General features: G+C 33.3%; 1 protein-coding gene across 1 annotated transcript in view; it reads left to right on the top strand.

Moving 5' to 3' along the window:
- LOC307254987 (M1-specific T cell receptor alpha chain-like) overlaps positions 1 to 13608 on the top strand; it is a gene marked incomplete at its 5' end in the record, with an annotated part of 35484 nt that extends 21876 nt beyond the window's left edge. Inside the window, 4 exons of the mRNA XM_080033578.1 lie at positions 10169 to 10372; positions 10714 to 10755; positions 10845 to 10952; positions 12854 to 13608. Of these exons, the coding sequence (XP_079889704.1) occupies positions 10169 to 10372; positions 10714 to 10755; positions 10845 to 10952; positions 12854 to 12855 (356 nt within the window). The 3' untranslated portion in view covers positions 12856 to 13608. The remainder of the gene's footprint in view (positions 1 to 10168; positions 10373 to 10713; positions 10756 to 10844; positions 10953 to 12853) is intronic.
- Positions 13609 to 15719: the final 2111 nt, after the last annotated feature.

Raw genomic sequence — 15719 nt, 5'->3', positions numbered from 1 at the left:
GGGCGGCAGCCTGGAAAATATTATTTGGAAAAGGAGTCAAACTAGCTGTCGAGGCCAGTGAGTATTGTAATATTTTAAAGTTCATTTAAAGTGTTGCATAGTAGTAGTTTAGTTGCTTTTGTCGCATATGTATACGATGTAAGTTGGATTGTTGCATGAAAAAACTCAACAAAAAAATGCATTGCAGATTTTTACATGGATATCTTTATAAGCATAGTGTAAAGATAAGGTTTTAAAGGAGAAATTATTTTAACAGACTGCAAAAATGTAATTGCCTTCAGCAGCATAACAAACCCAAAGTTTCATTACGTATTTAGAAAACCCATCTATAACAATAATATCATGACAGATTAATGTCAAGTAAAGTCTGTTCTTACTATATTATTCATAGTTCCCTGAATCAAAAATGATAAATGTCCCTTAAATAGGTCCAACTTTAAATAGTCAAGTATAGTTATTCATAATTTTAGTTGTCAGCATAGTCCTTGATTCATGTACATTTTGTAATACTTAAGATGTATTTAACCCTTTTTAAGTTATTACGATTTAAAACTTATACAGAATTTTTTTAAATTTACCTCCTGTATACAGAATTTAGTTTGAGTTACCCATCTCTGGGTTTATGTGGTTGGATTTCTCAGAGTGTGACGTACTCTGGAGCGTCCAAACTCATCTTTGGTTCCGGCATTAAACTGAGAATTGCCTTGAGTAAGTAAAAATTAAACATTCTCCCAATTGTACTAAAACTTCAAAAAAGCATAACATTGGAGTTAAAAAAAACTTATATCTCGAGTGGTACTTGCAGTTTTTACGTGGCTCACCAAAAGTGCATTCATGAGATGCATAAATTTTAACCTGACTTGAAAAATATAGTATTGAGACTATGTATGAATCCTTAATTTTTTTAAGATTCCTAAAAATGTATTTACTCATTAGTGATTCATTCAAAAGTTTGCCAGAATACAGAAAAAATTCTTATAAACTGTAATAACTTAAAAAGTAATAACTTATGATGAGTGTAGCTTGTGAGTTTAACGGTCCACATAGTTATTGTTAACATTAGATCTACTGTGTGACTGCTGGAGGAAACAGAAGACTGATTTTTGGCAAAGGGACCAAACTAACAGTAGAAAGCGGTACGTAGTAAGAATTTAAATACTTGAGAATGACTGACATTTATTTCAGGTTGTTCATACCATTGTGCCATTACTTTATATAAATGCAAATATGCAAAAACACTTATGAGAGATTTATTAAAGAACAATTAAGGTTTAAGTTGCAGCTTGTACAGTCGGCTTTAGGTTTAAGGAATTCAACACAAACTCAAAAGTATTTAAAAAATGTTTCATAATTAATTAATATTTAACAGAACCCAATATCCATAAAGTCATCAATAGTACATGTGTGAAAGAACAGCTGTTTGCAGACGATGTTACATTGTTAGTCAGGTTTTAGTTAAGAGGAAAAACATTGTGTGACTGGGACAGGGAACTGGAAAATGATTTTTGGTGAGGGCATCAAATTGACCGTGGATGACAGTAAGTTCTTATCATTATTGTAAATGATCTCAAAAAAAGTTAACACGATGCATTATTATCAAATTTTGTTTTTACCATGGCTATTTTTTTAGATCGCGAAACAAAGAACATATACGTTTTGAAAACATTTATTTGTGTTCCTAAGTTGATAGTTTGTTAGCGTTAAAAGAAAATTGTCATGCACCTTTAGAGTTGACTCAGAGTTTATGTCATTGGGTTTCTGAATGTGTGAATGGCTATGGTGACAAGATCATCTTTGGTTCTGGCACAAAACTGAACGTTGAATTGAGTAAGTTGCTTCATTGATTTGTAAGGAATGATGTTGGATTTAATATATAATACTCACTGAATCCAGCCACTTGTTTACTTAAAAAAATGGTGGATTGACATTTAAGTTTGGACAGAAACTGGGCTGCTTTCAAATTACCTTTTAACATCGGTAGTTGTTCCTTTTTTTTAGATAGTTAGATTGATAGATTGAATAAATTGTTTCTAGAAATAACAAAGTTCTGGCAAATGTCTTTCGAAAGTAAAAAAAAAAAAAAAAAGGAAAGGAAATTTTCTGTTATATGACGTATCTATAGAAAAAATGTATAAATTCTGTTAAGTTATGGTTTACCTACAGTTAAAGAAAAATTATTAAAAAAAAATTATGCCAATGAACATTTCTATCATTGATCTCAGGGTTAGTGTAGTTGCATTTATTGTTGTGTGACTGGCAACTCGATTTCAAAACTCATCTTTGGTTCTGGCACCAAACTCATAGTTGGATCAGGTAAGATACGTTCTTAATTTACAGAAAATGTTGGTTTATCTAACACAACTGAATCCAGCATTTATTTGTTTATTTTTACAGGGACGGCACATCATCTAAAAACAATTGTACCAGAGATAGCAACCAAGTCATTTGCATATGTAGTCCCTGGGTAACAGATAAAACAATACAAAAGAAAAACATTACATGGATATTTCAAAATCACTTTAAAACAATATAATACTAATCAATGCATGTGTCAATAAAATACGACTATAAATTGTTATTTTCGTATCTCAATTTTAAGTTGTCAACCAGCAGCGTCAGCAAATAAAAAAACACATTAAATAACACTTACATTTTTTAATAATTTATTTCTGAAGTACAATTTTCTCTGTGGACTGGGAATATAGTTTTATTTATCACGTGTATCATGATTTTAATAGAGTCCATGTGTTTGACCTCATGGTTTATGTAGTTGGCTTACTCATTGTGTGACTAGCTCTTCAAATATCAAACTCATATTTGGTCCTGGCACAAAACTGACTGTTGATTTAGGTAAGTAACTGAATTCATCTCTATCTATCGTTACATTCGGCATTTTTCACTTGGTATACTTTAGCTCTCATACAAATTTAAAAAACAAAACAATAGTTTAACCCAAAAATATAGCTTTAAAACTCCTGTCCAACTCTGTAATCAGTTGTTTTTATTCAATACTACCCTTTCTCTTGAGGTAGGAGTCTAAAATGTTATATGTCGTGATTCTTGTGAAAAAACCCAGTTGATTTTCAGCCACGTGAGAATCCTTGTTAGATATAAATCGGCATGTGGAAATGGTCCATGTCCTTGATCGCCGGGTTTGTGTAGTCGTGTTTCGTACTGTGTGACTGGCTACTCCAATTCAAAGCTAATCTTTGGTGCGGGCATAAAACTGAACGTTGAATCGAGTAAGTTACTTTAATAATTTGCAAGACATTTTTTTTTTACTAATGTTTGAGCTAAGGCTTTAACTTGGTTATACAGATGCACAAATAAAACACACACACACTTTGAAATTTGCTTCCTTTGCTTCAGACACATACACAACTTTTATTAAATCCAAATAATTATACTTTAATTATCATACACTTTTTAAATAGTCAATAGAGTAAATGACTAAATGTGATTAAAATTCCACATAAGAAAATATACTTTTAATATCTATTTATTAACAAATTTGTAGGTAAAAAACTACATACAAATATGAAGCTTTAGTTTTTGGTTTGTGGTTGAGTACAGTGTGACTGACTCTGGAGTCGGAAAACTCTATTTTGGACGAGGAACCAAACTAATTATCGAAACCAGTGAGTAAAATCTAATTTACTTAAATTTACATTTAAAATAAATTGTTTCTTTCAAACCTGCACCTCAATTTCAAAGCTCAGACCGATCAAAAAAATCATCTTAATCACTGTATTACCACTAATTATATATTTTTTAACTCTCTTACTTGCGTCTTAACACAGATTTGCAATATCTATTCATTCATTTACTATATTTAATTATGTGTGAACAGTTTCTGGCATGCAATTAAGTGATTATCTGTTCAAATTGACAGTGTATGATATTTAAGATTTATGCTGAACAATCAGGGGCCATTATAACATTATTTCAATAGAAAATACTCCTAATAATAAAAATAAAATCAAGTCTTCATGTACAGTTGCTTGCGGATTATGTGATTTAGTCCATGACTGTTTTTAAACATTAGAAACGCTGTAACAGCATCTACAGTATAATACAGCGTGTTTGTTTGATGGACTACATTTTAAAGAAGGATCATTAACTATTTCTCTTGACCCTGAAGTTTTAAATTGTATTGTTCGTGTTTTAGAAGTTTGATGAGGATGGAAGACAGTTTGTAGTTATTGCTCAGATCAGATCCACTGTGTGACTGCGTCAGACTGGAAACTAATCTTTGGAAAAGGAACCAAACTGATTGTAGAGAGCAGTGAGTAGAAACCAAATATTTAATGAAGTAAATAAGTTTGTTTTGGTGTTTTATTTTACTTTAAAGTAAAAGTATAATTCGTACCTTAAGGCGTTGATTTCATACATAGAATTTAGTTGTGTTAATGTTTACACTAATCAAGTTATAACAGCTATCCCCTCAAGAAAATCTAATTTCTGGAAAGACACAATAGGCAAAAGCATTACTTTTTTAAGAGCTGGTCAATTTTGATATTTTTGGCGTTTTTGCTTCCATAACATGTCTTCTTTCACTAGTATAAACTACTAGTATAAAGCAAAGGTCCAAAATGTACATTTAGGCCATAGGTTACAAAACGATCTACACGTTCAAAAACATTATGTCCATCACCAAAATAATAGCTGTTAATAATTTTGTAGTCAATGATATGTCTTGATACTTAATATTTCTTATTAATAAACTATCAAACCTACGGGTAAGAATTGTTAAAATGGAAAAATCAAACTATTTGCAGACAATGTGATTAAGTTAATTGAGAAACATCCCACAGCACTTATTGCTTAAGACAGAAACACTGTGTGACAAACAACTGGAAGTTAACGTTTGGTGAAGGAATTAGACTGACTGTTGAGACCAGTAAGTGTTTTTAGTTTATTAGTAACACTTTGCAATGAGTGTATATTAATAAACTGTTAATTAATGCTTATTTAATGCTATTAACGGTTAGTTACTAATCAAGCATTAACAATCTGTTAATGCTTAGTTGTTAATGGTAAGTGAAGGCTTGGTTAGACATTAACTATGGTTGTTAAACTAATGATAAGTTAAGCATTAACTAAGCATACCAGTTAGTTAATATTAAGCTAATGTTTATTAAGCATTTACTAAGCATTAGCTAACAGTTATTTATTTGACCCATTTGGTTAAGTGTTACCAGTTAATCAGTCTGTTCAGTTTTGTAATTCTGTAATTAGTTTATCAAGTTTATTTTATAGCAGTGAGAAAAATATGGAAAAATAGAAGCTGATAGACAAATTATTAATCTTATTCTGCTGAACCATCACAACTAGACTCATAACCTTGAAGGAAATATCAAATATTTTAACCTTAAACAATATCTCGCCTTTTTATAGTGATGAAACATAAAAAAAAGTAATTTTACACTTACAAAAACTAATTTATTTCAGTGTGAGTGCTGAGCTGAGGCCAGAGTTTCTGTAGTTGTTGTTGTTACGGTGTGACTGGCTCTGGAGTTTATAAGATCATCTTCGGTCCTGGTACTAAACTGACGGTAGAATCCAGTAAGTTTGTTTTAATCATTTAATCTCCTAAAGATCGATGGTTTACCTGCTATCTTATTCTGTTGTTAATTGAAGATAAGGCACTGCAAGTGAAGTAGGTAAAATGTGTAACTTATAGATATCATCATGAAACTTTGCCAGTTCATACCTACATTAAAACAATTTCGGTTCAGTTTCGTATTTAAAAAAAAATCTAAATGCTGGATAGAATTTTCAATTTTACAACATATTAGTGTCAAAAGTTTACAGAACAGATTTTGGATACAGCCCTTTTTAATTTTATAAATCTAAATGTTTTATGTATGGGCCTTAAAAATGCATTAGGTATCCTAGGAAAATTAAAACCGAGGCAAACTTTATCAGCAAACATGTAAACACCCAAAAATCCACACGGTCAAAATTGGAGGAAATAAACACAACCTTTCAAATGTATAAAGTTGAATGGGACTCGATCAGTAAAATGGTCAATACTTGATTATTAACTAACTTGTAGGTGGACAACTAGTGATCTCTAAACCGAATCTGAAGCTATAGTTTTTGGTTTGCGGTTGAGTACTGTGTGACTGAATCTGGACTCAGAAAACTCTCCTTTGGACAAGGAACTAAACTAATTGTCGAAACCAGTGAGTAAAATCTAATTTATGTAATATGCTAATACTAATTCAAACATTCCTTTCAAATCTGCACCTCGATTTCAAGGCACAGATGCTTTAATGTGCTTAGACAATATATCCTATGGATTATTTTCTTATCACTTATCGTTTTCATGTTGAACTCTCTTCTGAACACACATTTATGATAGAAATTAATTTTATCTCTCCCATTACAGTATCATTAATTCAGTGATATCAATCGGTTTGAATTTACAGTTTATGAGCTTTAATTTCTTTTTTTTCTACAAAAACATATTGATCCAGGACATTTATTATTTCTTCCTCGACATTAAGTTTGTCTGTTCTGTGCTACTGTAGAAACATGGCGGTGCGACATGGCAGCCTCAGCGCCCTGCTCCTATGTAGATTTAAAAGGCTCATTCTAAGCTCATAAAAACAAGAGATTATACACTGATTAAAACATACTAATGAATATCATATTTAATTTCTACCAAATCCGTTTTGAAAAATGCCACTAAATTCTACATACTGCACCTTTAAACCACACTAGGAGTTTATGTTATGAAGTATTTCAGTGTGTGAATGACGGGACTGGGAGGCTGAAGTTTGGTCGAGGAACTGAGCTGAAAATACAAATCAGTAAGACAAATTATTCATTATCCAAAAAATACCTGAGCCATTTAATTACTGATCAATAGATACTCGAAAAATACGAAGTTACTTAAGTTTCACTGCTGTGAGTGAATAAGAAGAGATGCACTACACACGTTACTATATGAAATCATTTATAATTGTCCACTGACCATTGGCTTTTGGGATTGTCTGTCGTGATCTCTGCTGAATGGTTACAACGCTTAATACTACAAGAAACAAACAAGTAAGTTTATCAAGTAAAAAACATGAATTGTAGTTTAAACAGGAACCAAAATGATTGCAACCCTCACAAAACAATTCAGTATAATTTCATGTTATTTCTTATAACAAAAAATGTCAATGGTTTTTGACCACAAAATAGTTGATATTTTGTTTATTTTATTTATCTTAATAACTTGTTGTTGTGACGAGTTATTGAACCACCTTTCTGCACTGTGTGACTGGAACTGGTTTACAAAAACTCCGGTTTGGATCTGGAATTAAAGTCATCATCCAGGACAGTGAGTTAAAAAACAGTTTATTAAAACTAAAAAAATATGTCATGAATAGATTTGCTTTGCTTTAAATTTTAACCCTAACCTCTAACCCTTTAACAACATGAAATTACGCCTGTTACGCTCAAAGTATGTATTGCAAAAGTAAAATAAGAGTTGATAAAATGAAGGGAAAAAAAGAGAGAAATACTTAATTACTACTCCTGTTTTAACAAATTGTGATGTAAACAAAATCAGGTATATTTATTGCAATAGATACAATAATTTCAGTTTTACTTTATATACTGTAACATGTTCTATTTTGTGTGAGACGATGTTTATGTTACATTCATTAAAAAAATATGTTTAAAAGTATAGATGGCCAACACAAGCAATTTAGAAAAAACATTGGATTGAAGGCAAAACAGAAAAAAACAATTGTACACACAGTATATACAAAGACTACTTTGCTCGATAGAGATAAATATAATAAAATAAAAGTAGAATAAAGCTTAATACAGCATTTTTCATTCACATTTTAATTATATGTTGAAAGGTATAAGTGTCGGCAGCTAAAACTACTACCCTCGGTGTATTTGCACTAGGCTGCGGCACAGTGTGAATTATGCAAACGACAAACTGATTTTTGGATCCGGCACAAAGCTGACGGTTAACACCAGTAAGTTAACAACGATTCAACTCATTCATTTCAAACTAATATGTGATTATAAATCTGGACTTCAGTGAGTGAAGTGTCTTACATGGACATTCATTTTTGTTAAAGTTTATCAACACTCATATTAAATTGTCATAATTATCAAATGCATAATCAAGTTTCCATTGATAAAGAAGCCTTTTGCAAGTAAAATCATTGCAGATCATTTCCAACAAATTTTAAAACCTGGTTTTAGCTCAGAGTTTTTGCGCTGATGATATGTAGAGTGTGAATGACGCTACACGCAAGATCATCTTTGGGAAAGGAACCAAACTCTTCGTACAATCCCGTAAGAATTACTCCAAAATATGCTTGAGACTGAGAATAACTTTGTTAGTAGGTATTATCTAAAGCAAAGCATTAAAAAAAGATCAATTTGTCTAACACATATTAAAATGGCGTTAAACTTTAAAAAAGTCACTGCGTATAATTAAGAAACATAAAGTAAAAGTGTGTTTACGTAAAAATAATATATTTTTTTTAAATGCATCGGTCAATTTGAAGTATTTTGCTTCCATTTTGTCATACTAGTATAATTTAAAGGTCCAAAATGTACATTCAGGTGTTTATTTGACTAAACCTTGTCTGTTTGCGTCTGTATTTCTCCTATACGACCATCTTTAACAGACAACTCAACATTAGTTTTCCAAGCGCAAATATAAAATTGGCTTTTTGTCTTAACATGTTCATTTATTAGCTATGGACGAACAAATCAACATGCTAATTTAAAAAACAAACAACAATAACCAAAATCTGTTCTATAAAAACTTTGGAAACTAATATGTTGCACAAATTTCAAAAATATTTTAACTCAGGCTTTATCCAACATCTAGATTTTAGTTTTTTAAAGAGATGCCAATTTACCCATTATTTTTAATCTAAATATAATTCCTAAGTGGTTGTTAGAACGCCTCCCGTCTTCAGGTTATTGTTGAGCTTTCATGCAGAGTGTGAATAGCAACAACGTGAAAATAGTCTTTGCTTCGGGAATTCGGTTTAAAATTGAAACACGTGAGTAAAACGTTTGATATCAAGCCCAAATCAAAAGTGTTCTTTTTGTCATGACATGTTGATTTATTACCTATGGACAAACAAATCGACACACTATTCTGAATAACATGATTCAATTTTACCAAGCAGCATTTTACATCTACATTTAAAGTGCTCTTTACTGAAATATGTCAAAAAATAACTTAACTTTTCTTATCCTTTCATGCTACTTTATACTCCACTACAGTTATCTGATAACTTCAGTTACTAGTTACTTTACCAATTAAGATTTTTGCACATGAAACATATCGAGAGTTTATTTATAAACACTTAAATTCATAATGAGTATATAGTACTGTATTTGCAATCCCCTACGGCTAAACACTATTGATACTTAAACACTTTTAAAATCAGGTACTTTTTGGTATTGTATTGTGATTTGTAACTTTTAACTAATACGTTGTATCTTCTCTTACTCAAGTTTACAAGTCCTCTTTACACCCGATGCTTCTTTAACAATAAATGAATGACACCGGAGAATCCCTTTGAAAAATGAATTACGTATTTTGTTTTCCCGTCTTGAGAAGCGTTGAGATGTTTCAGAGTGCTTTTGAATCACGGTGTGTCTGTGAGTGACGTCGGTTTTTCTCTGAATCTTTGTTTTGATTTGCTTTTGTTTATTTTTCTTTATTAGAAAACCTTCAGAGTAGGAGAGACATTACGTTTCTGATATTCGAACATTATTTCTGTGTTCCTATCAGGGGTTCACACGGAGTCTCGGAAGTTTGGAAAATGCTTGATTTATAAAATACTGTCTAGTTAACGAAAAACCTCTAATTAAGGTAAAAACCAATAGACTGGATATACAGAGTTGAAATGGGGCAAAGAGGGGAAGAATGCAAAGAACTGACCATGGGTCGGATTCGAACCCTGGTCTGCTGTGAATAGGACTGAACCTCAAGGAGGACTCTTTAACCACTACGCCACTAGCGTCCCCCTTTTTAAAACATATATTATAATGAAAAATATATACTTTCCATGTAATGTGACCCAGTTTTTTCTTTTTACTTGAAACTGCTAAAAAAGTGCTTGAAAAGCTCTTTAAACGTTGTACGAATGACTTTTCTGATGAGTTTTTTCTTCTGTGTGTGTTTCAGATGAAAACTACGAGCCGTCCTTCTACACAGTGGGAGATGGAGACACCAAAGCCTGTCTGGCCACCGGCTTCAGCAAACAACAGAAAGCAGTTCAGACAAACGATCTCTTCACCAACGAGACAGAGGCCGTTCGGATAGAAGGCGACTCGCTGTACAACCAGGTCGCATGGATTAAAAAAGGGGATGAATCAAAATGCCAGCAAGGTACGTGAATTGGAAAAATGTGTTTATTCTATTCTAGGGCTGTCACTGTCAACGTGTTAATCTAGATTGATTTAAAGATCGTGTCGCAGCTGCTTCCTTCCCCCTGATGACCATTAATCACGACTAAAATAAAACATGATCGTTTTGACCGCCCTAATCAAAATTGGAAACATGGGAAAATTGGAAATTTAAAGTATCACAACGAATGATTGAAAATTAAAATGAATAGTAATAATAATAATAGAATGTACCATTTTGCCTGTAGAAAGAGCTTTAATTTCTCAACAATGGTGGCTATTTATCATTCCAATTAAAAGTAATGATTTTCTGTTTTCTCTCAGGTGGTGAAGACTCTGGTACCTGTGCAGATTCTTTGAAACCAGGTTTGTATTTAAACTAACTCAACCGTCAGATAAAAAAGCTGTTTGTGTATTTCTTTGGTTTTAATGTTCGTGTTTTTTGTAATTTCCAGATCCTAAAGTGAACCTCATATCCCTGACCGTCCTCGGCCTCCGACTGCTGTTCCTCAAGACCATCGTGTTCAACGTGCTGATGACGTTTAGACTTTGGATCAGTCGCTGTGAGTATAAACACACTTTACATTATCATTATTATTGAAGGGAAGGGATATACGGACATTCTGGGTACAGTTTGTGCATTCTTGTAAACCCATCTCAAATAAAAAGATGATGAAAATAAATAAATAAAAATGTATTCCAAGAAAAGTAACGTTTTGGTCGACAGAGCTTCATAAGACATGATTGCATCTTAAAACATAAATTGCCCAAATTACACATGTCTGTTTTCAGGTGTGTAAAGATAATTTATAATATTTTATATATATATATGGTCTGGCTCAGTTTACCCCAGCTGTGGGGTAAACTGAGCCAGACCAGAAAAATCAAGGGGGTAAAGTGAACCACTTACTTTTTCCACTCTGAAACTACCATAACAACATATATTGTAACAGTTAGAATCCTGAAAGCTAGCCACACATTCCAGAACTAATGTCAGATTAGTAAAAGAATGATGGGGTTTGGTCAATTAGGCAAAGCAAATTTTCTAAACACTTGAAAGTAACTATGAACAAAATCAAATACAACATAGTATAATTCAAAAGGTTTTAATAAGATTCAAATGAAAGATAGAACCAGTTAGATTAGAACACAGTCTGGGGGTCAGAACACAGGACCCTTAGAGCCAGCTAGTGTCTGGGGGTCAAAGCATAGGAAAATCAGAACCAGAATCTGATCTGAATCAATCTGATCTGAACAGCCTGGGACTCAGAACACAGGAGAAGACCCAATTTGATTATAATATCAGCCTGTCATAACTAGGCCTACTCTACATTCCAGCCCTGAAGGTTACAGGGAAAGATGAGAAGGTGATCTTTCAGTGTGGTTGCCCCAGGTCGTCTTCCCGGTGTATTTCCTTGGCATGATGGCTTTTCTACAATGTATATGACATTAAAATAAAACATTTGTTATGTAATATTACATTAAAATATATTTAAGACTAAACTTAACTTGTGCCTCATGGTGGAGGGAAGTGAGACAGTGGCTCACTTTCCCCCACAACATTTGGCTCACTTTCCCCCACCACCACAATTTGAGAAAAAACTACCTCTCTTAGCATTTCAGGTTAATCTTTAGCTAATATCATCACATGGTTTTTATATGTTGGTAGTTCATCAACACGTATGATAGAAGTTTTTCTACGTGAATACATTTGCTTTGGCACAACAGTTGATTAAGTTGACAGCAAGAAAATTTACTTTTACATGCAAAATACCTATTTTGGTGAAAAAAACATGCTTACCACAGCACCATGAGGTCCTCTCTTTCAGGGCCATGGGGAAATGAGAGGGTCTTGAAAACATATATCTCACATGACCACAAATGTTTTCCGTTGCCTAGATACAGGGGGTGGCTCACATTACCCGATGCCTCAGATTCCCCCGCTCTCCCCTATATATATAATTTATAATTTTTCAAAATTTACAAATTAAACAGAAAACCAAAAACAACTGAAAGCAATCTCAACAAAACTGAAGATGCTCCATTTTAAAGGTGGAGTCAGCGATTCTGGAGGAAGCTTGTTGTCAAAATCACACTTGTCTTTATCAGTGACTATGTCAGTGCATACACAGTACAGACAGGTAGTGGATCATGAGGAGATATTCACTGATTTTGACAGAGTAAATTTTTCAACAAGCGTTCTCCAGGATCACTGACTCCACAGCAGCCCAAATTCACGTGTGCTTGTGGAGAGCAGCAAACAATGCAACGCATAATTGAAGCCCTCTACAAAGAGTTAAAGGAGGACTTGTCACCCTTCATACAGTAGATCAAGAGGCAACTGCTTGACTAAAGGACTTTGCATTTGCTAAATGAAAATGACTAACTCCACCTTTAAAATCTCCCTATAAAACCAGTGTCAAACCACTTTAACTTATGATATATTTCATGTTTTGTCTTGTAGGAACTCGGCAGACCTTCAATGGGGGAAAGAAACTGCAAGTCGACGGATTAAAGATTGTCTCATCGCTATGCATCTCTTCTCTCTTCTGCGTCTCATACGTGTGAATCATGTACAAAAACATGTTTAAATATCATTAACTATTAATCTGTTAATATCAACATATCGCCACATATATGACATGTAATCCTTATAATGTTGGACAAGATAGAGTTTGTATTTGTTAGTTAGTGATGTAAATATTTCTGTCTGACGGAATTTTTATTTTACAAATGTTCTTTATATTCATAACTGCTATGTCTAAAAAATAGTAATTTCCTGACAAAATGTATTGTAGTTTAAGATACTTTTCACAAAGAGTTTGGTCACTTTGAATGGACTTGTGTCTTAATTGTTTAATAGAAATAAACGTGCTTAACATGGGCATAAAATACATCAAGATTAAACATTTAAAATATTGAAATTGTATTTGAGACATAAAAAGAATGAGCAAATACAGGCAGACAAATGACTGGATAGTAGAATATTTTGATTACTCTGTCCAGCCCCTAGTTAATATCCTCATACTTGGTACAGACATGACATGAAATCCTTATTATGTTCGACAAGTTAACGTTTTTCTTTGTTATTTGCTGATGTAAATATCTCATTCTGACAGACTGATTTAATCTTTCTGCTTTCAGTAAGAAACTTGAAAAATTATATTCAAATGTATCTGTGATGTTTTCTTCTGTTACAATAAAAAACTGTAAAAAACAGACATAACGACTGGTTTGCTGCTTTACCTCTGGTATCTTGTTATTGGCTTGACATCAGCACTGCTATGACATTACAAAAACGAAGGCTCAAGCTTGTGTGATCTGGAATGAGCTCGATGACTGCTTCAAATTGTTGCTTTTTGCTTCCATCTTTAAAGAAAATCTGAAGGAAAAACTGCCAAAACATATCATGCCTTTATCTTAATTTACATTTTTTACAATTAGTCACACAAAAATACACTTATTTTATTAAAGTAACAAAGATTGTAACAGCATCTCAATAACAGATATACAGAGATAATAGTTATTTTATATGTTATATGTATATTCTCCACGTGGTTTCCTGTTGTTCTGCTGCTGTGTGTGTGTGTGTGTGTGTGAGAGTGTGTGAGAGTGAGAGCGTGCACTGTCATTCTCCTGTCTTTGTGAGGACCAATTTAACTTTTAGACCTTGAAAGTGACATCATTTTACCCTAAACATGCATATAGAAAATGAAATGTAGAATTGCACATGGCCAAAATAACTTAACTTGTATTTTGATTTTAAAATCAATTTATGGAACATGTTAGAATAATCTGTTGTGTAAAGTATATATCATTATGCCCCTGAGATGTCTAGGAGGGTAAGAACTAACAGAAGATAAGGAACTGGCTGAAGGATTAAAGATTAATTAAGTACTTTATTGACAAAATTAACTTAAAACTCCTGCACACAGTCGCATTTTCTCGCCTAAAATTAATTTTTTGTGTATATACTGAGTGTGTTGTTTAAATGCACGCATGTAGGCCTATGTATGCATGTGTTTATGGTGGAGGGAAGGGATAAACCGGGATAAACAGACATTCTGTGTACAGTTTGTTGATTGTTGTAAACCAGTGGTTCTCAAAGTGCGGCCTTGGCCCGCGGAAGCATATCTGGCGGCCCGCGGCCCGCATTGAATTATGAATTATATAAAAAAAAAAAAAAAATTATCATTTTTTTTAATTTTTTTTTTTTTTTTTTTTTTTTTATTGAAACGCACGGAGGGGATGCGTCCCCCGTAACAGTAAAAACAGTACAGGGGTCGAAACACTTAAATATCCCTCCTAATTGTTTGTATTCATTCCCCACTTATTAAACTTGCGAAGTTCGGCTGGCCTCTGCCTCTCGTTGCAGACGGCTGGTCAGCCTCCCGCAGTGCAGCAGGCAGTGTAGTGGTCCCAATGTAAGTTGTTAGATAGTGAGCTTGTCAAGCCCAATACGATGCACTTTCTCACATTCAAGGTGAATTAGATTAGGTCAAGTGTCTAAGGATGGATGCTAACATTATCTGGTTTCTAACTCTTTTGCCTAAAGTTTAGCTAACAAACTAACGTTAGCTAGCTGCTGATAGCCATGGAACTATCTGCCTAGTTGACTGCTGATAGCCCACCCTGTTTATTTCCAATGTATAGTGTCATAATAGTTAACACTGCTGCTGCATCATGAGTAGTGAGTCCTACAAAAAAACACTCCAAAAGGTGATACGTTTTCAATGTGTAGAAAGTTTTGAACAATAAAGTAGAATAAATATTTGAATGCAATACAGAATGCCTCAGTGCCTTGATTTATATTCCATTAGATGTGTGTCAATGGGAGCGAGTTGTCTTTTCCTTAACATTTCCACCATAAATAAATACAAAAGACACAAATTACTGCATAAAAATTAACCAAAATGCACAAAATGAAGTGTTCGAACCTCAAATTTTTCTGGGGGACAACCCCCAGACCCCCGCTTTTAATGTGTGTTCCCCAATGTTGAAATGAGACCTAGCCCTTCATTTATTACTTTAAATGTGTTAATTACACAGTATTGGATGCTGACCAATACATGTAAACTGTAAAGACGCTGGCCATTGAAATTATTTCAGTTTTATAATTTTTTTTCCTTCGGCGGCCCTCGGTCCAATGTTGGGTTCCTAAATTGGCCCTCAGCTATCAAAAGTTTGAGAACCCCTGTTGTAAACCCATCCCAAATAAAAAGTAGAGTATTCCAAGAAAAGCAACGTTTTGGTCATCAGACCTTCATAAAGCTTGATTGCAAAAACATAATTTGCACATGTCTTTATTCCGGTGTGCAAAGATTATTTTG

The sequence above is a fragment of the Ammodytes marinus genome (assembly GCF_949987685.1).
Source record: "Ammodytes marinus genome assembly, chromosome: 9".
NCBI lineage: Eukaryota > Metazoa > Chordata > Actinopteri > Uranoscopiformes > Ammodytidae > Ammodytes > Ammodytes marinus.
This window is presented reverse-complemented; position numbering and strand designations above follow the sequence as displayed.